This window comes from Brachycentrus maculatus, unplaced genomic scaffold (genome assembly GCF_059751285.1).
Source record: "Brachycentrus maculatus isolate JH-2025_06_01 unplaced genomic scaffold, ASM5975128v1 h1tg000475l, whole genome shotgun sequence".
Lineage (NCBI taxonomy): Eukaryota > Metazoa > Arthropoda > Insecta > Trichoptera > Brachycentridae > Brachycentrus > Brachycentrus maculatus.
In genome coordinates this window covers 733,824-755,547 of record NW_028281222.1, presented here as the reverse complement: position 1 = coordinate 755,547, position 21,724 = coordinate 733,824, and the positions used below count along the sequence as shown (strand labels likewise).

General features: G+C 37.6%; 1 protein-coding gene across 1 annotated transcript in view; it reads right to left on the bottom strand.

The window, feature by feature from the left end:
• RyR (Ryanodine receptor) overlaps window positions 1-21,724 on the bottom strand; it is a 240,618-nt gene that overhangs the window by 172,388 nt on the left and 46,506 nt on the right. Inside the window, exons 10-20 of the mRNA XM_088272014.1 lie at window positions 18,392-18,591; window positions 15,824-16,006; window positions 15,166-15,337; window positions 13,043-13,212; window positions 10,002-10,126; window positions 7,636-7,839; window positions 6,726-6,895; window positions 5,562-5,752; window positions 3,803-3,943; window positions 2,186-2,340; window positions 1,204-1,345 (exon numbers count right to left, since the gene is read on the bottom strand). Coding sequence (XP_088128140.1) covers window positions 1,204-1,345; window positions 2,186-2,340; window positions 3,803-3,943; window positions 5,562-5,752; window positions 6,726-6,895; window positions 7,636-7,839; window positions 10,002-10,126; window positions 13,043-13,212; window positions 15,166-15,337; window positions 15,824-16,006; window positions 18,392-18,591 — 1,853 coding nt within the window. The remainder of the gene's footprint in view (window positions 1-1,203; window positions 1,346-2,185; window positions 2,341-3,802; window positions 3,944-5,561; window positions 5,753-6,725; window positions 6,896-7,635; window positions 7,840-10,001; window positions 10,127-13,042; window positions 13,213-15,165; window positions 15,338-15,823; window positions 16,007-18,391; window positions 18,592-21,724) is intronic.

Genomic DNA, 21,724 nt, shown 5'->3' with positions numbered 1-21,724 from the left:
TATTCTTCCTCATATATAGATTATTCTACACAACTAGAAGACATATTATATATACCCGGAACTATGCATTGAAGGCTATTTCATAACTTGGTATTGGGTCTATCAACTCTTCGTTATGGGTATGGATTGCCCAGAAGGTTGTCAATAGATGATCACAATAATAGTTGCCAAAACACCAGCAGAAAGGTTGTCAATGGGTGATCACAATAATAGTTGCCAAAATACCTGCAGAAAGGTTGTCAATGGATGATCACAATAATAGTTGCCAAAATACCTGCAGAAAGGTTGTCAATGGATGATCACAATAAAAGTTGCCAAAATACCTGCAGAAAGGCTGTCAACAGATGATCGTTATAATAGTTGCCAAAATACCAGCAGAATAGTTTTCAATGGATGACAACAATAATTGTTGCCAAAACACCTGCAGAAAGGGTGTCAACGGATGATCACATTAATAATTGCCAAAATACCAGCCGAAAGGTTGTCAATGGATGATAGTAGTAATAGTTACCAAAATACCAGCCAAAGGTTGTCAATGGATGATCACAGCAATAGTTGTTAAAATACCAGCAAAAAGGTTACCAATGGATGATCACAGTTATAGTTGCCAAAATACCAGCAGAAAGGTAGCCAATGAATGATCAGAATTATAGTTGCCAAAATAGGCAGCAAAATGTTCGATGAAAACTGTAAAGAATGTGGGTATGTTGGTGACACAGAGGTGACAACAGCATGACCGCAAATGTGCATATACCCGCATAGTCTGGCAAGCGGCATTCTAGATTCGTCTCTCCTCGAAACCAGTCACACACTTAGAGCTACCCAGTAATACTTATTTATTTAACCAAAGTCAAAATACTAGCGAGTTATCACAGAACATCTTCCCTAATCTTATTCATTCAACCCCTTTTCCACACCCCAATGGTGCATAGGGCACTGCATCATATAAACGGAGTGTTATCTTGATCATTAACACATGAAGGAAAGGTGATCAGCCCTCCGCCTCAGGTACCAGTCCAGGGTAATATTAAATAAAGTTTAAAGTGAAAATATCACTTAAATTTATTTGACCCCCCCCTGGGAATCGAACCTGGGACCTCCAGAACGGTAGCCGAGCATGCTGACCATTACACTACGGAGGCGGACAAAATAATCCTATTACATACAATCCTATCCTAATCTTATTACATACCAAAAACTAACCTCAATTTGCTGGAGCAGCTGATGACCGGGAAGAACATTCCGTCAAGGTTGAAGTTGCCAAAACTGCCGCAGACATTTTGCCCGTTGAACATGAATGTTATACTCGGAATAGTCAAGTCCAGAGCACAACCGATGACATCACCTAAAATAAAATTATTAATAGTGAAATAAGGAAGGAATGCAAAGCTGAGATAAGCATTATCGATAAAATTAAGAAAGGTGTGTTGAGATGGTTTGGACATGTGGAACGAATGAGTGACGAAAGAACGGTAAAACAAATTTATGAGGCGAATGTTAGTGGGAAAAGAAGCAGAGGAAGACCGAGAAAAACATGGCACGATCAGGTATGCCAAATACTTGAAAGTGGTCAGGTTAGGAGTCGTAACAATCGGCGGGTATGTATGAGGAGATGCATGAACGCGGAAGAGGCGAAGAATGTTTGCAAGGACAGAGTGGTGTGGCGCTCTATTCTCTCTGCCTACCCCTGCGGAGAAGTGGCGTGATGGTTAGTTAGTTAGTTTTTTTAAGGATTTTTATTGATATAATGACATACATAGATGACATATCGACATACATAGAATGTCCAGGCATAATAATTTTTTCATATAGGTTTTTTTCTTTTTAAAATGACTGATGATTTTTTTTTCATTGGTAAAGCACCCAAAATTGAGTGATACATACCATTGTAATGATTTTACTTAAAGGTTTTTTAAATGATTTTACTTGACGTTACTTAGATGTTTTTTTAATGATTTTACTTGAAGTTACTTAAACGTTTTTACTTACTTAGTAACTAAGTTACTTAACGCCATACTTTTTAAAATGCTTTACGACCGCACTATTGACACTTTGGGAGTTCATTGGTAAGAGGTCAGCGGGAAGGACAGACCCTCCGAGTGAATGTCCTCAAAGAACTCAAGGTTAGACTATAATGATTGTTCTCTGAACTGTTCAATTGTTGAAAGTCATTCTTCATCTTTACCTTTTCTGATATATGGTTCCGTTGTGTGTGTCTGGTTGACTAGTGTTTTTCTTCCGCCAGACCACAAATAAGCTCCGTCGAAACCAAAGGAATACAGATCATCCCCGACGCCATTTCCACCCCACTTCTCTCCGCCTCCAGGATATGGGACATATCTAAAAAAGGGAAGAAGAAAAACATAATTAAACCACATTTTTTGTAATTTGTAAACATCATACATTTACAACATTTTGAGTGTGTCCAAATAGATGTCTCAAATCTCACCAATAGATGTCTCTAGTGAAGTTCTAGTGATTCAAGAACAAGGTTTCTAAATTGGTTCATATATATAGAACTTCCAAGAATTTGAGTAGTGTGGTTGTCAATAATGGGTAGAATTGGTGAATGTTACACGTGTGTAAAGTGATCACTTAAACCAGCCTATGACGGTCGTAAGCCCCGTAAATGCCCAGACTTCCATATTCTTCTTCATCTTTGATGAGATGTCAAAAAATAATATCATACATTTATATTATCCACTGACACTTCGTGACGGAATTGCATTTTAATATATTATTAGATTAAAACCAATATTTTTAGCTTTTCCACATTATTTTTATTTGACCAGCGACCGGGTTTCGTCGTTACCGACATCATTGTAAACATCGTTTTTTTGTTTCCTAAGTTGGTTGGACGTGGCACCTTACAAGGGCCAAAATAGTGAAGTACATTGCGCTCACTCCTTTCAAGAACGTCATAAATCAAAAATCGACAATTTTCAGTGGAGCATGTTTTCGGAATGCCCAGAAAATGTAGAAAAGAGAGTGAATGCTGGGAACAGAGTGAATGGTGCACTAAAATCAGTTTCAGCAAATAAAAATCTATCAGCGAAAGCTAAACTGGCAGTACACAACGAACTTCTGGTTCCAACCCTTATGTATGAAAGCGAAGCATGGAGTTGGCAAAAGAAGGATGAAAGCATACTGAATGCAGTCGAAATGCGATCCCTCAAACGAATGTGTGGCATAACGATGTATGATAGATGTTTGAATGATGAAATAAGGAAAGAATGCAAGGCTAAGATAAGCATTATCGATAAAATTAAGAAAGGTGTGTTGAGATGGTTTGGACATGTGGAACGAATGTGTGAGGAAAGAACGATAAAACAAATTTATGAGGCGAATGTAATTGAAAAAAGGAGCAGAGGAAGACCGAGAAAAACATGGCACGATCAGGTATGCCAAAAATACTTGAAAGTGGTCAGGTTAGGAGTCGTAACAATCGGCGGGTATGTGTGAGGAGATGCATGAACGTGGAAGAGGCGGAGAATGTTTGCAAAGACAGAGTGGTGTGGCGTGGCATTCTATTGTCTCTGCCTTCCCCTGTTGAAAGCGGCTTGATGGTTAGTTAGTTAGTTAGTCCTTTATAAAGAGGAAGAAGAAGAAGTACAATGACACTTGCGCTATCTCGCAGAATTTCACCATAAAATCAATTCTGTCCAAGTTTTTCTCGATAAAATAGTTTTTTCGCACATTTTGAACTATTTAACTAGTTTTAAAAAAAAACCTCATTATTGAACTGAATGAGCGATATGTTTCTCATACGGAACAGATATGGATCAATGAAATGGACACTTACCCGCTTGTGTTGGCCCAACCGATCCTAAGATGAGGCATCATATGTGTTGTCTTTTCAATATGGTCCATGGTGACCTCGAAATACCACTTCTGGTATACTGCAGATCCTTCCACTCTGCCAACGAAAATGTTGGGACGAACGCTGCAAAGAAAATGGACAAAAAATTAGCATATTGGTGTAATTATTATTTTCGACTTTTTTTATTATAAATTTTACGAAAAAGATTTTTTGACAATGAATAATATCCTTATGTAAGTCCGCCTTCGTAGTGTAATGGCGAGCACGCTCGGCTACCGTTCTGGAAGTCCCGGGTTCGATTCCCAGAGGGGGGTCTAAGAAATAAAAATGTTTTTTTTTACTATAATATTTATTCAATATTACCCTGGACTGGTACCTAAACTGATCAAGATCAAGATAACACTGCGTTTATATGATGCAGTGCCCTATGCACCATTGTGTGCGGATAAGGGTTTGAAATGAATGAATAAGTGTGCATAAGGTTTCTGAATGTACCCGTAATTTAATAAATGTCTAAAATTACAATCAAAGTGTACTAGAATTGCAAATTGATTTGACTCGACCTCTCGAGGAGAATGGAACCATCCAGACTCCCCCCCACATTGTACTGTACGGCCAATTCCAAGGTAGATGACTCCCAGGCAGATCGCCAGAGATGGATCGGCAGCTGGGAATTGACATAGCAGGAGGCTAATCCCTCTTAAAAACAGGCCACATGGGCCAAGAAGAAGTCGAGGGATCTTGCATCCCTTATTTAACAGCAACCATATCGCTCACTCTTTTCAAGAACGTCATAAATCAAAAAACTTTATTTTTTATAACACTTTTAAAGTTTAAAAATATAACACAATGTATTAAAAATAAATATCAAGCCACTTATTGAATTTATTACTGTGCAACAGATCTTTTTAGGTAAAACCTGAAGGTTTTTTCTGCATTTGAAAAATATTAAGTATATTTGAAAAAATAATTAAACATCACCTTTTCTTCAAAATGCAAAAACAACACTTTCTGCCCTGTAGCGGGTAAATATTAATTTAAAAATATGCCTCTTTTGCTGGGATAAAGTACATTTTCTGGGCATTCGAAAACATGCATAACTGAAAATTGTCAATTTTTTATTTATCTTCTTCTTCTTCTTTTTGTAGATCCTAGGGATCTGTTTGTGCCTCCGCATGTTGTTCTTGGGATACTGACTCCCAGCTGTCTTTCCATCTTTTCGGAGGTCTGCCTGGGGGTCTGCGTCCTTCAGGGTTGCCTTGGAGGGCGATATGTGGAAGTCTGTCTTCTGACATTCTGTTTATATGATCATTCCAGTATCGCCTTCGTTGTCGTCCCCACCTCACGATATCCTCCGTCTTACACATGCTCCGGATGTCGGTATTCCTTACTCGGTCTTGCAATGTGTTTCCGGTTATGGATCGGAGAGTCTTCGTCTCGGAGGTTCCAAGTCGAGATTTCGTTCTGGAAGCATCGGCTCTTGCCTCAATCCCATAAGTGGCTATTGGTCGAACACATGTTTTGTATATTTTCATTTTACTTTCTATTCTCATGTGTTTGCTCCTATACACCGAGTTTCTGAGGCATCCGGATATAACTGCAGCTTTGTTTATTTGTTTCTGAGTCTGTTTTTATTTATGACATTCTTATGGAGTGAGCGATATCGGGTCTCCTGTGACCTCCCTCTGCATCATAGCTCACTCTCAAGACCTAGATAAGGTAAGATCAACATGTAATATACCTGGAGACGTGGTCCACAAGTTGCGTCTGAAGAAGCAGATTCTTTCCAGGCAGCAGGTAGTCGCAGATGTTGTTCTGGGAAGAGCGCACAGCCACCCCGTTGCCCACGCAAAGGGAGCACAACACATCCAGGACTTTTGGATCTCTTCCGTGCTTCTCCAAGAGAGAGATGATGACTTTGATGTGTTCGTCCTGCCAAGAAAAGATGGCTATTATTTACAACATTTTATCATTATCTGGTCAAATTATAAGCTTAAATAATAAAAATGAAAATCGTATTTTCTGGCGTTTCTCATATGTGTGATTATAATCCAGGATGCGGACCTCACATACTAATATAAGAGTTTTTGCTTAGTAAAAAGCTTCTTTACATCCCACCAATAGATGTCTCTAGTGATTCAAGAACAAGGTTTCTAAATTGGTTCATATATGTATAGAACTTCCAAGAATTTGAGTAGTGTGGTTGTCAATAATGGGTAGAATTGGTGAATGCTATACGTGTGTAAAGTGATCACTTAAACTAGCCTATGACGGTCGTCAGCCCCATAAATGCCCAGACTTCCATATTCTTCTTCATCTCTAATGAGATGTCAAAAAATAATATGGTTTTTATAATGACATCTCAATAAAATTGAATTGGGAAATTGGCAATAGAGTCAGGTATGTCAAATACTTGAAAGCTGCCGGGTCAGGAGTCGTAATAATCGTCAGGTATGTATGAGAAGATGCATGATGCATGAAGAGGCGAGGAATATTTGCAAGGACAGGGTGGTGTGGCGTTCTATTCTCTCTGCCTACCCCTGCGGTGAAGCGCCGTGATGGTAAGTTAGTTAGTTAGTTTTTACAAACTATTATTTACACTTAATTTACATCCTTTATATATATTTACATCTTCTTACAGTAAAATAAGAAAAATAATAAAACCCTTATCCGCACCCCAATGGTGCATAGGGCACTGCTTCATATAAACGTACAGTAAACAAAACATTTATTTTTAAATTCTTTCAGACTCTCTACACTCTTCATACATTCAGGCATCTCATCATACATTTTCAATGTTTTGAGAAATGACGATACATGGCTCAAAACCCAACAAATGACATCAGCATCTGAGTGGCCCTGAAAATTGACTTGAATGGCCTAAGAAGTTGGGTTTTTGACTTACCCTCATCATGTTGAGCGCCTCAGGTGAATCAATCAACACGCAATGCAGCACGTCCAACATTCCTGTACCTTCTCCGGACGCCTGAGAGCCCAGACGGGAGAACAGCCAGTTCAGGCGATTGGAGTTGGCAAACTGGGCGCAGTTTGTGTGGTTGCCTTGGATAATGGCAGCTGGAATTGAAAAAAAATTAATAAGCACATTTTAAATTTAAAAAATAAAACAGTGTGCTACGTAAGTTTAAATGTCTCGTTTATAAATTTTTGTGTAATATATCCAAAATTAAACAAGGTTATTGGATTGACTCTACTTTTACTTAGTGTAATGGTCAGCATCCTCGGCTACCGTTCAGGAGGTCTCGGGTTCCTTTTCCCAGCGGGGGGTCAAATAAATTTAAATGATGTTTTCACTCTAATATTTATTCAATATTACTCTGGACTGGTACCTGAAGCGGAGGGCTGATCACCTTTTCTTCGTGTTTTAACGATCAAGATAACATAGTGTTTATATGATGCAGTGCCCTATGCACCATTGGGGTGCGGATAAGGGTTTGAAGAAGATATTTTTTTATTTAAATATATACAATGATGTATATTGTGACGCGTTTCATCTTATCAAGACATTATCAAATATTTGCCAAGTATTTTTTGTATTTTATAAAAACACTATTATTCTATTTCTACTTATAATACCTTTTGTATTCTTGCCAGTGCCCTTTACTGTGACCTAAATTATATTGTATACCCACACACAGGTCATGCCTTTGTGGGATCTTTTTTTGTATTTATATTCTATTCATATTTTTTGTATTTGAATTTATGTCATGTTTGTATAATGCAAAAGAATTTAAAATAAAATAATAAAAAAAACTATCATAAAATCATCCAATACAATTTCGTTACAGCATCCTCACCCAAGAGTTGGTAGAGATATCCGGAGATCATCTCCCAGCTCTGGCCGGATTCGTCTCCGGCCAGAAAGCCGGCCAGGAAGCCCTGGGAGGTGATGACGTTGATCTTGTCTATGGCCTCCAGGATCAGATTGAGGATGCCTTCCTCTTGGAAGAGATCCTGGCGATTGCGGAGAGCGCGGAATTTGTTCTGTTTCTCTTCGTGTTCTGGAAATATAAACATAAAAAAGTAATCAATTATGATCAGTTATTTTATTCACAACATTTTACAGTTTATCACAAATCTGGGTTTGCCAAACTTTTATTTTTCTAAACCTTATCCGCACCTGATGGTGCATAGGGCACTGCATCGTTTAGAAGCAGTGTTATCTTGATCGTTAAATACACGGAAAGGTGATCAGCCTTCCGCTTCAGGTACCAGTCCAGGATCATATTAATTAGACTGAAGAATCACTAATATTTATTTTGACCCTTTTAGGAATCGAACCCGGGACCTCAAGTATGGTAGCCTTGCATGCTAACCACTTTGTTGTGGAAACAGTCTAATTAGAAGTTATTTATATTGATATCCCAACAAAGATGAAGAAGCATATGGATGTCGGGAAATGAAAAGATGGACCTGTAAAATTTGGACCTTGGGAGAATAAAAGAGGCGTCGGAAGACCTTGAAAAAGATGGTCCGACGACATAGTCGCTGTGGGGGGGTAAAAATTGGTTGCAATCAGCAACCGACCGGAGGAAATGGAAGGATAAAGAAAAGGCTCACACCCAGCACTGGAGGACAGAAGGCAAAAGAAGAAGAAGAAGAAGATTTTATCCATAACATTTTTCAGTTTATCCAAATCAATGATCACAGATCTGGGTTTGTCCAGTTGAGAGTGATTTATATTCGCAGGGCTTACGACTTGTCATAGGCTAGTTGAGTGATCACTTTACAAGTGTAACATTCAACATTCCATCCATGAATGACAACCACACATGAAAGTCATACCTATATGATCAATTTTATGATGTTTCTTGATTGAATTCACAACAGCCATCTATGATTGGATTTAGAAAGCTTTTATTTTAGCTTAACCAGCCTATGATAAGTTGTGAGCCCTCCAAACACCCAGACCCTCATATTCTTCTTCATCTATGTTGTTATTATTAAACCATATCCGCTCCCTAGGTGGAGCAAATGAAGTCCACAAACTGTCTCCAGGCTTTTCTGTCGACTGCCAGCTCCCTTGCATCCTCCCAAGTCAGATTCAAGTTCTGACGAGAACTGCCGACGAATTGTCAGCAGTGGTCGTCCTGGGCGGCGCGAACCTGATGCCTTGTAAAAGAGGCAAGCTTGATTAAGGCTCTCAGGAGGCATGCGGAGTACATGGCCAAGCCAACTGAATCGCCTTTTCTTGACGACAGTTGTGACCAAGATTTGCTGCGTCCTACGCCTTATCTCTTCATTCCTCACAAAGTCAAACCACCGCACGCCTAAAATTCTCCGCAGACACCTATTCTCGAAGCTCAGTACACGGCTGCTCTGGGCCCTTGTAAGGTGCCATGTTTCACAGCCGTATAAGAGAACAGGAGCAATGCAGGCATTGTATAGGCGGCATTTGGTCTTCACCGAGTATAAATCCGATCTCCAGACAGCCTTCATACTGTTAAATGCGGACCCTGCAGTCCTAATCGCACTCCCAGTTCCTTTTGAAGGCTGCCATTTTCAGTCGTGTACACTCCCAAGTACTTGAAACTCTCGACCCTTTCGATGCGCTGGTTACTCAACATCAAGGGTTGTTAATCAACATCTACGTTGAGATGTCCAAAATGTAAAATAACTCCCAAGTGGAGAAACCCAGATTTATGAACAAGTATTTGGACACACTCGAAATGCTGTAAACATTATTTAGTTCACAGTATAAGATCGGAGATAGGTTATGGTAATTTAAGGATACCTCACCAAAGCTCAAAGCAAGAAACTAGCAAGTTTTGAAAATAGATGCCTGAGGCGAATACTGGGTATAAAGTGGTATGACTTCGTCAGGAATGACGATGTGAGGAGAAGAACCCAACAGCCCCTCATACTGGAAGTCCTGAAAAGAAGAAGGTGGACATGGTTGGGACATGTCCTTAGAATGCCACCTGAGGGCATCAACCCCTCATGTCTCTTCTTCCGACCCCGAGGATTCCGGCGCCCCGGAAGGCCGCTGACGACCATTCACCGACTATACTCAGCGGAACTTCGAGACGCCGGACTGACCTGGGAGGAAGCCAAGGAGATGGCGCGTGACAGAGTGACTTGGAGACGACTCGTGTTGGCCATATGCTCCACCTAGGGAGCGAACATGGAAAAAGAAGAAGAAAGAATTTAAGGATATACACACCCATGTCTTCTTCCGGCTGTGCAAAGTAGTTAATCAGATCTTCCAGACACATCACCATCTCGTTAAGATTGACAGAAGCGAAGAAAAGAGAATGGCGTCTGTTCTCTTGGAGTGTCTCCAACCCACTAAAAATAATAAATAAAATCATCATACCGGGGTTGCCAGTATGTGGGAAGTTCCCCAAACTGTGGGGAATCCCAGGGAATTTGTTTGGATTGGCACTATGTAAGGAAAGCGGGGATTTTAACATTTGACCATTTATTAATATCGCAGTCGTACAGGAGAAAATGACCAACTAACAAAACTTAAAACGTTCAGGAAGGCCATTTAAGTCACTTTTACTTGGCAAGAAAATAAACATCAATGCAGTAGGTAATTTTTTATACTTCTAATATATTATACTTCCATGTTTAAAATCCTTTGAGATTTTTTCTGGGCAATATTAAGCTAGTAACATATCAAATAGTCAATGATCACGTTTTTGTAAAAAATGCACTTGGTCACTTTCTCTTGTATGACTACGATATAATAATGTTTTGAAAGTATATTTTTTGTGTGTTCTCCTTTTAGTATTATTTTTTTTGTATTCTTCATAATTGTTTACGCTACAAAATAATATATGTATCATATAATTAAAATGTAACTTTGTTTTAAAATCACTATAAATATTTTATTATAACTTAATTATAATGTCTACCGGTTTCGAAGCTAACAGTTTCTTTATCTAAACTAACTAACTAACTAACTAACCATCACGCCGCTTCCCCGCAGGGATAGGCAGAGAGAATAAAGCGCCACACCACTCTGTCCTTGCAAACATTCTTCGCCTCTTCCACGTTCATGCATCTCCTCATACATACCCGCCGATTGTTACGACTCCTAACCTGACCACTTTTAAGTATTTGGCATACTTGATCGTGCCATGTTTTTCTCGGTTTTCCTCTGCTTCTTTTCCCAATAACATTCGCCTCATAAATTTGTTTTACCGTTCTTTCCTCACTCATTCGTTCTACATGTCCAAACCATCTCAACACACCTTTCTTAATTTTATCGATAATGCTTATCTCAGCTTTGCATTCCTTCCTTATTTCACTATTCGTACATCTATCATACATAGTTTTGTCACACATTCTTCTGAGAGATCGCATTTCGACTGCATTCAGTCTACTTTCATCCTTCTTTTGCCAACTCCATGTTTCACTTCCATACATTAGAGTTGGAACCAGGACTCCGTTGTGCACTGCCAGTTTAGCTTCCGCTGATAGGTTTTTATTTGCTATAACTGATTTCAGTGCACCATTAACTTTGTTCCCAGCATTCACTCTCCTTTCTAAGTCTTTATCAATCTTTCCATCCCTAGAAAACATACTACTCAAATACTACCCAAATACACATACTACCCAAGTATTTGGGTAGCTTCTTTATCAAGACAGATTAATACTAAAACACTATCTACTTAACAATATTTAAAATATTTTGACGGCTAGGCAAAAGAGCTTGGGCAGATCTCAAGTGGCTTTATTTTTTGTGTTGATTGGCAGTCACAGTCAAAAGGGATCAGGGATGATGAGTGATTAGAAACAAATTTAACCTTTTAACCGCGTTAACTTTGTTCCTGAGAGACGCCCGTACGCGGCGGTATTTCGCTGTTTTTTAAATGATTACTTTTATCATGTATTTAGTTAAGAAACGATTTATTTTCCTAAACAAAAACGTTCAATGGGATTCATTGTGCCTTTTTGGTACTCTATAATACACGTGTGTCACATTATTCTTGAAATATATCGTAATATAAACAAATAAGATCGTAACATAAATAAATCAGAGCACGCATCGTGTGTCACTCTTACCCACTGGCGATGCGTAGCGTCGAGAGTGAGACAGATATAGGGCATGATTATGGCGCGGACTAATTACCGACCGCAAGAAAAATGAGGGATCTGTTCTTTTATTTATCCTTGTGATGTTACAAATTATTAGTCAGATATTTCAACAGATGTCATAAGGCCAAGGATTGATGTATTATTTTATCCAAAGTTCCACACCATGAAAAAATCCCTCTAAGTTGAACTGAGGTTCGAAACTTGGAGCAATGTAAAAACACAAACGCTTATGTCAGCCGCGTATAGGGCATGTTTTGTTAAAACTCGAGTTATGCGAGACTTTTAGCAAAATCATTTACTTGTGTATTTATAAGTTGTAAATTATTATTATTACTTGTCTTTTTAATTTCTCATATCTAGGTAATCTAATTGAAGTCCTTTATTGCATGTGTGTAATATATTTAGACCTTTAATTTTTATCAAATCAGTCTTGATAAAGAAGCGGTTAGCTTGGAAACCGGTAAACATTATAATTAAGTTATAATATATTTATGGTGATTTTAAAACAAAGTGAGAGTCCGCCTCCGTAGTGTGTCCGCCTCCGTAGTGTAATGGTCAGCACGCTCGGCTACCGTTCTGGAGGTCCCGGGTTCGATTCCCAAGGGGGATAAAATAAATAAAAGTGATTTTTTCACTGTAATATTTATTCAATATTACCCTGGACTGGTACCTGAAGCGGAGAGCTGATCACCTTTCCTTCATGTGTAAAAACGATCAAGATAACACTGCGTTAATATGACACAGTGCCCTATGCACCATTGGGGTGCGGATAGGGGCTTTATATTATATTTATATTAAAACAAAGTTACATTTTAATTATAAAATGGAAAATCACAATGTTAGTGCTTCAATGTTTTGTTTAACTATTTTTTTTAAATACTAAATATTTTTCAAATGGAGAAAAAATCTTCAGTTTTTACCTAAAAGATCTGTTGCACAGTAAAAAGTTCAATAAGTGGCTTGATATTTATTTTTAATACATTGTATTATATTTTTAAACTTTAAAAACGTTCTCCTGAAAAATCAAGTTTTTTGATTTATGACGTTCTTGAACTTGAAACAGATGAAGATGGTTTCCAAAGACAGATGGGTATGGTGTTAGATAAAGTCATTAGAGATGGTGCATTTTTCATACGAAGAGGTGTTTGAGGATCTTACTTGATGAACTTTGTGAAGAGAGAAGAACACTTCCTGATGACCCGAGCTGTGCGGGACTCCTCCTCCTGAGACCGCGAGAAATCCAATCCATCGTCCATCTTGCCTTCTTCGTGCAATACTGCTTGCTTCTCTTCAACCTTGCCGACTCCCTTCTTCTTAGTCTCGTACGACTGCAATTAAAAAATGCAAAAAATTGTATTTAACAAATATTTGTAATTTCAGCAATTTGTCCTTCATTTTTCACTGAAGGCGTTTAAAATGATCCATAACTGTGGAACAAGTATATCTGCTGTTGTAGGTTTAAATTGAGTCTTTAACCCTTCAAATTCATGAAAGACATTGGTATCATAAAGCAAGCTAGCACACAAAATGCCGAATCCTCTTCTAGTGGAACGAAAGATCTGTTGACAATAGTCAACAGTCCACCTTCTCCTGAGGAGTTTTAAGTGAATTCCTCTCAGCAATGAGCAAATGCTGACAAGTTCCTGATTAGCCCACACTAGTTATCCTTCCTGTTCCCAACACAGATTTAAAAAAAACCTATTCTTAGCTAGAAGAAACAAAAATCTACTTTTGGTCTATAGACCATTTATAAATCATTTATAAATCATAATACATAATAAGCGAGGTTAATAATAAATGTAACTCCCATCGTAAAAAAAAACCCTCGAATTGACCTCATACCTCTTAAATTAGGTATTTCGACCTGTCCGGTTGTGAGTTTTTGCAGACAAAAATATATCTAGGGAGTGTTTTTTTTTCTTTATAAATTTATATCATAGAATTGATATATAAATTTATATATCAATGCTGTAAGCAACATATTTTCTTGAAAAAGAAATAAATGTTTACACCAGTAAACTAGATTTATGTAATTATTTTATGATTTATGTATTAATTATCCATGTTTTGTTTCATGGGTTTTCTTTGACAGCGTCATTACGATGACGCCACACAAACTTTGTTTTAAGTAAAATATTGTGGGTAAAATAGAAAAATGATCTAGCGTGATTTTAGTGTTCAAATACAACCACAGATGGCAGTACAAGTGTCATTTTATAAATAAATGTCACCGGGCTTTAGTTATAAGCGCAGCTTGTTGATTACCCAACATAGCCGCGCTTATAACTAAAGCCTGGTGTTTGATAATGTCCAAAGAAGACGAAACGCATCACGTATTAACATATACATAAATAAATGTAGAATTCAATCCAACAAACCTTGTTTAATTTTGGATATATTACCCAACAATTCAATATGGAATTCTACCAACTGTCTGCAGTTACAATAAATAAGCGCGGCTGTTCATGTATACCCATATTCCTTTGAGGGAAGTTTTGTTCGGACAAACATGTACGCCACACTCCTAAAATATATTTCTTTCTTTTCTTCATATGTCCTGCCGGGTCTCCCCGAAGTTGAAGATCACTTGGCAGAAAGTCAAATCTGCCCTTGGCAGCGCGAGACACCTCCTCCACACCTCTTATCCCGGTCCACTCTGGAAAGTTCCGAAGCCAGGAAAACTGCCTTCTTCAAACCCCTCTGCTACCCTCAACCTTCCCTCTTATCACCACTTGCAGAATGTCATTTTTTTCTCTTATTCATTTCTTTACTTATGGTTAGTTTAGGTTAGGTGACACTGTTCTAATTGCCAATTCCGAAGACGATCTCCAGAGGCTGCTTTATAGATTCCACCTTTCATCTCATAGCCACCGCTATGTTGAACAATATCACATTGGATATTGATCTGTGCCATGTGTCCGAAGGAGTTTTCCGAAGCGGGATTCTTCTACACCTTTAAGTCTTCTTGCATACTTTTAATATATACGCCTTGAATATTGTTTGTTATGTATATATTATTTTTTTGTTGAATAAATTTAAATTGAAATTGAAATTGAAAATGGAAAAAAGATATAACATGAAAATCTCCATCAACAAAACAAAGAGCATGGTCACTTCGAGACACCCAACACGATGCAAACTTGAATCAATAATGAAATCATAAAGCAAGTTATGCAATTCAAGTATTTGGGTGTCCAAGTGTCCAGCAGCAATAACCTCTGAATGAGAATGACAGGACCTAGTCCTAAAATAAGAAGAAGAAGTCTTATGGTTAAACAAACCTTGTATGACACCCAGAGTCCAGTCTCTGAATGCTGGACTATGACTGTGGAATCTCCGTACTTGATAATGGGAGCTCCGATGACTTCCAGATCCTTGTCTTCCAACACCACCTTCTGGTCATCCTTTTCCTGACGCAGGCAGAACGTCGAGGAAGCAGTCGTTGCATCATTCCTGGAGGTATGGAAACCAGTCAATTTCAGAAGATCATATGATTGAGAATTGCAAGAGATCATATCGCTCACTCCTTTCAACAACGTCATATATCAGAAATTGTCAATTTTCAGTTGTGTATGTTTTCGGAATGCCCAGAAAATGTACTATATCCCAGCAAAAGCGGCATATTTTTGACTTAATATTTACCCGCTACAGGGCAGAAAGTGTTGTTTTTGCATTTTGAAGAAAAGGTATTGTTTAATTATTTTTTTAAGTAATCTAAATATTTTCAAATGGAGAAAAAACATTTGAATTTTACCTAGAAAGATCTGTTGCACAGTAAAAAGTTCAATACGTAGCTTGATATTTATTTTGAATACATTGTATTATATTTTTAAACTTTAAAAACGTTCTCCTGAAAAGTCAAGTTTTTTGATTTATGACGTTTACAGTATTGTCTATACAGAATATGCCGTCTGCCCGGCGGTGGACGGAGCCTGTTACCTGGCCATCAGCACCAGCTCGTTGGCCTCGTTGACGCCGAGGTACCGGCCCGTCGTGATGTGGCGGATGCGCATGGGATGGTGCCAGTTGGCGAAGCCGCCCGCCCACTTGGTCCGCGCCAGCTCCAGCCGCCACAGCGAGCGGGCCTGCGACATCACGGACCCGCCCTCGTACACCACGATGCTGTAACCACAAATCACATTACGATTAATATTACTTATCTGTGTGTGAAGGAAGAGCTTCACTCATGAAATAAGTTTGACCCGATTTGAGCCAGTGTGAACATTTTCAACATTCTTTTCAAGCCCCTATCCGCACCCCAATGGTGCATAGGGCACTGCGTCACTGTTTGTCCGCCTCCGTAGTGTAATGGTCAGCAAGCTCAGCTACCGTTCTGGAGGTCCCGGGTTCGATTCCCAGGGGGGTCAAATAAATATTAGTGATTTTTTCACTCTTATATTTTTTCCATATAACCCTGGACTGGTACCTGAATCGGAGGGCTGATCACCTTTCCTTTGTGTGTTAACGATCAAGATAACACTGCGTTTGTTTGTGAACATTAATAAGCTAAATTATATGATATCGTAATCCCTTAATCTCGTGATACCTTGATATCATGATACTTAATCCTTTCCGGTCCACCAAAATTAAAAAAAAAAAAATCTAGGTAGACAGTTACATTCCAATTGGAAAAAAATATTTTGTCCTCTGCTCCACATACTGTTGTAATAGGTACGAGTGACAAAAATGTAAGCTTGGAATTTAAATAAATAATACTAATGATGAAAAAAATGTCGAATAACATCCGACATGGGACCTAAGAGGAAAAAATCAATGGCGAATGAGATTCGGCATTGGACCGGTAAGGGTGTCTTACGATACCTTGATAATATGATAATTAGATCTTTTAATACCGTAATTAAATGTTACCATTATCTACAACATTTTGAGTGTGTCCAAATACTTGTTCACAAAATCTGGATTATCTCCAATTACAGGAGTTATTTTCATATTATTTTTTGACATCTCATCAAAGATGAAGAAGAATATGGAAGTCTGGGCATTTACGGGGCTGACGACCGTCGAAGGCTAGTTTAAGGGATCACTTTACATACGTGTAACATTCACCAATTCTACCCATTATTGACAACCACACTACTCAAATTCTTGGAAGTTCTGTATATATGAACCAATTTAGAAACCTTGTTCTTGAATCACTAATATAAGAGTTTCTGCTAAATAAAAAGCTTCTTTACATCTCACTAATAGATGTCTCTAGTGGAGTTCTAGTGATTCAAGAACAAGGTTTCTAAATTGGTTCATATATACAGAACTTCCAAGAATTTGAGTAGTGTGGTTGTCAATAATGGGTAGAATTGGTGAATGTTACACGTGTGTAAAGTGATTACTTAAACCAGCCTATGACGGTCGTCAGCCCCGTAAATGCCCAGACTTCCATATTCTTATTCATCTTTGATGAGATGTCAAAAAATAATATTACCATTATCTTATGATACCTTGATCTAATAATTAATACCCTTTACAAATATAACTGTTAAATGATCTTATGTTACTTCAATCTTTTGATAACTTGATTTCTTGACATTTTGATCCCTTAATATTACGATATCTTGATCTTATGATACCTCATCTTGTGTTGCTTAAATTTTATTATACCTTAACATTATGATCACTTAATATTACAATATCTTGATCTTATGATACCTTGATATTATAATCACTTAATATTACTATGTTTTGGTATTAAGATACCATGATTACCACTTAATACTACGATATCATGATCTCATGATACCACGATGTTACGATTAATTAATATTATGATAATTTGGTCTCATGACACCTTGATATTATGATCACTTAATATTACGATATCATGATCCCATGATACCACTTTATTATGATTACTTAATATTATGATATTTTGGTCTCATGACGCTTTTATATTATGATCACTTAATATTATGATATCATTATCTCATAATACCACGATATTAGGATTACTCGCTATTACGATATTTTGGTATCATGACACCTTGATATTATGATCACTTAATATTAAGACATCTAGATCTTCTTGATTTCACTTCAATCTTATGATACCTTGACATTATGATCCCTTAATACTACTGTATTCATTTTTCAAACCCTTATCCGCACCCCAATGGTGCATAGGGCACTGCATTATACAAACACAGTGTTATCTTGATCGTTAACACACGAGGGAAAGGTGATCACCCTCCGCTTTACGTACCAGTCCTGGGTAATATTAAATAAATATTAAAGAGAAAGAAATCACTTATATTTATTTGACCCCCCCTGGGAATCGAACCCGGGACCTCCAGAACGATAGCCGAGCGTGCTGACCATTACACTACGGAGGCGGACAAAGTAATAAGTAAGTAATATTAAAACATCTAGATTTGATGATACTTTGATCTTCTTGATATCACTTCAACCTTATGATACCTTGACATAATGATCCCTTAATACTACTGTATATTGATCTAATATTACCTTGATCTTATTTGATCCTAATTCGCTTACTTTTGGCCAGCCTGTTTGGTCCACGTGGACGGTATGGTGAGACACTCGTCGCCCCCGTGGAAGAAGCGCAGGACGTCGCCCCCGAACACGTAGCCGACGTACTTCATGCGCGATATGCCCGTGCCGTAGGGCTGCACGGACCAATGAGTCACGTGGAAGCTCGCGTTCACGACGGACACCTCGTTCTCCTTGGTCGTGTGCTGGAAATTATCATAGAGAAATACAGTTATTTCAGAGTTGTAAATGGACTAACTGCACACGGCCACGCGGTGCTGTGGGTCAGTCTGGTTGAATGGAAATGAAAGAAAAGTGATAGTACACATTTCACATGTATTGCAATAAGCAAAGCAATGAAAATATTGAAGTCCCAAACATAGAAACCATTTATAAAAATACCATAGTCACATTAATGAACTAGTAAAACGAGTAAGAAAATTCATTTATATTTATTCATTACAATTCGAAACATTAAACAAGAAAGAAGGATGAAAGTAGACTGAATGCAGTCAAAATGCGATCTCTCAGAAGAATGTGCGACAAATCGATGTATGATAGATGTACGAATAGTGAAATAAGGAAGGAATGCAAAGCTGAGATAAGCATTATGGATAAAATTAAGAAAGGTGTGTTGAGATGGTTTAGACATGTGGAACGAATGAGTGAGGAAAGAACGGTAAACAAATTTATGAGGCGAATGTTAGCGGGAAAAGAAGCAGAGGAAGACCGAGAAAAACATGGCACGATCAGGTACGCCAAATACTTGAAAGCGGTCAGGTTAGGAGTCGTAACAATCGGCGGGTATGTATGAGGAGATGCATCAACGTGGAAGAGGCGAAGAATGTTTGCAAGGACAGAGTGGTGTGGCGCTCTATTCTCTCTGCCTACCCCTGCGGGAAGCGGCGTGATGGTTAGTTAGTTAGTTAGATAACCATCGACAACCTAAAAAGAGTTTACTATGCTATCGTACACTCACTACTACAGTATGGCATTGTTGCATGGGGAGGCTCATACAACAACATACTGAACTCTGTGAAAATAGTACAGAAAACCATAATTAAAGTTATTTTGAAAAAAAAACATATATCCAACAAAATTATTTTTTTAAAAATTTCAAGTCCCAAATATAGAATCCATTTATAAAAAAAACGCAATTTTTCAAATACTAAAGGGTGACAAATATTTGAATTTAAAAAAAGTTTATCTTCGAGATTCATAAATGATTTTTCAACTCCAAAATGCAATACTAAGCAATTTCATCTTCTCCGTCTTAATCCTCATTGCTGAGGGCTGTGACCCTTGCAGAAGCAATGACTCTTCTCCAGTTATCCCTTGACTGCGCTGCACGTAGCGCTCCAACCACCGAGGTGCCTGCTGCTGCCTTAATTTGATCGGTCCATCGTGTGGGGGATCTTCCTCTCCCTCTCTTTCCCTCCAGGCTACCGATCACAACTAGTCGTTCCAGGCTATCCTCGTTGCCACGTGCAACGTGTCCAAAGAACTGGAGAATCCGTCGGGTACAGATATTGGCCAGAGTCAAGCCATCCAGCATCCATCCAAGCAATTTCAACAAAACTTCAAATGTTTGGGAATTAAATATTTCAATAAACTCCCTAAAGAAATTTAAAAAATAGAAGATATGAAAATTCTTAAGAAAAAAAATAATTTACAACATTTTGAGTGTGTCCAAATACTAGTTCACAAACTCTGGATTATCTCCAATTACAGGAGTTATTTTCATATTATTTTTTGACATCTCATCAAAGATGAAGAAGAGTATGTAAGTCTGGGAATTTACGGGGCTGACGAAAAAATAATATGAAAATAACTCCTGTAATTGGAGATAATCCAGATTTTGTGAACAAGTATTTGAACACACTCAAAATGTTGTAAATAAATTGTCTGGTCAAATTATAAGCTTAAATAATAAAAATGAAAATGGTATTTTCTGGTGTTTCTCATGTGTGTGATTATAATCCAGGATTCGGACCTCACATACTAATATAAGAGTTTCTGCTTAGTAAAAAGCTTCTTTACATCTCACCAATAGATGTCTCTAGTGAAGTTCTAGTGATTCAAGAACAAGGTTTCTAAATTGGTTCATATATACAGAACTTCCAAGAATTTGAGTAGTGTGGTTGTCAATAATGGGTACAATTGGTGAATGTTACACGTGTGTAAAGTGATCACTTAAACCAGTCTATGACGGTCGTCAGCCCCGTAAATGCCCAGACTTCCATATTCTTCTTCATCTTTGATGAGATGTCAAAAAAATTAATGCCCATTACATATGAATCTTGAAAAAATATATAAAAAAGACTATTATACCATTAATTATATAAAACTTTAAACCATGAGTGTAAGTCCCTCTCCAAGCACAAGAGCTCAGTCTCTTTTTTGGAGAGGCACAGCGAATCTAAAACTATAAGTTTGCCATATCGCTCACTCCTTTCAAGAACGTCATAAATCAAAAATTGTAAATTTTCAGTTGTGCATGTTTTCAGAATGCCCAGAAAATGTACTATATGCCAGCAAAAGAGGCATATTTTAAACTTAATATTTACCCGCTACAGGGCAGAAAGTGTTGTTTTTGCATTTTGAAGAAAAGGTATTATTTAATTTTTTTTTTTTAATGTATTAAATATTTTTCAAATGTAGAAAAAACCTTCAGGTTTTACCTAAAAATATCTGTTGCATATTAAAAAAAATTAATAAGTGGCTTGATATTTATTTTTAATACACTGTATTATATTTTTAAACTTTAAAAACGTTCTCCTGAAAAATCAAGTTTTTTTATTTATGACGTTCTTGAAAGGAGTGGGCGATGTGTATAAATGTCATAGAAAATGTATTATGTTGTACTTAAAAATGTAACTATATTAAATAAAATAAAAATATATTGTGCTATAAAAGTATTTTATTTTTATACTTTTTAACCAAGTCATGCGTTGCTGTGGTTCAATCTGATAAAATGAAAATGAAAGAAAAGACAAAGCAAACATTTCTTGTTTATTTTATTGCACAGCAATAAAAATATTAAAAACCGTCTTAGACAAGTATTTAAAAGAAATAATGAATGACAGAGATAAGCGCTATCCATCAAATTATGTAAGAAAGGTGTGTTGGGATGGTTTCGGTGTGGAATGATCATTCACTCATGTGAAGAAAGAGCGGAAAGTAAATATATGAGGCGAATGTATTAGGAAATAGGAGCAGAGGAAAACAGAGTAAAACTTGGCATGATCAAGTCCTTCGAATACTTGAAAGCGGTCGGGTCATTAGTCGGAATAATCAGCACGCATGTATGAGGAAACCCATGAATGTGTAAGAGGCGAG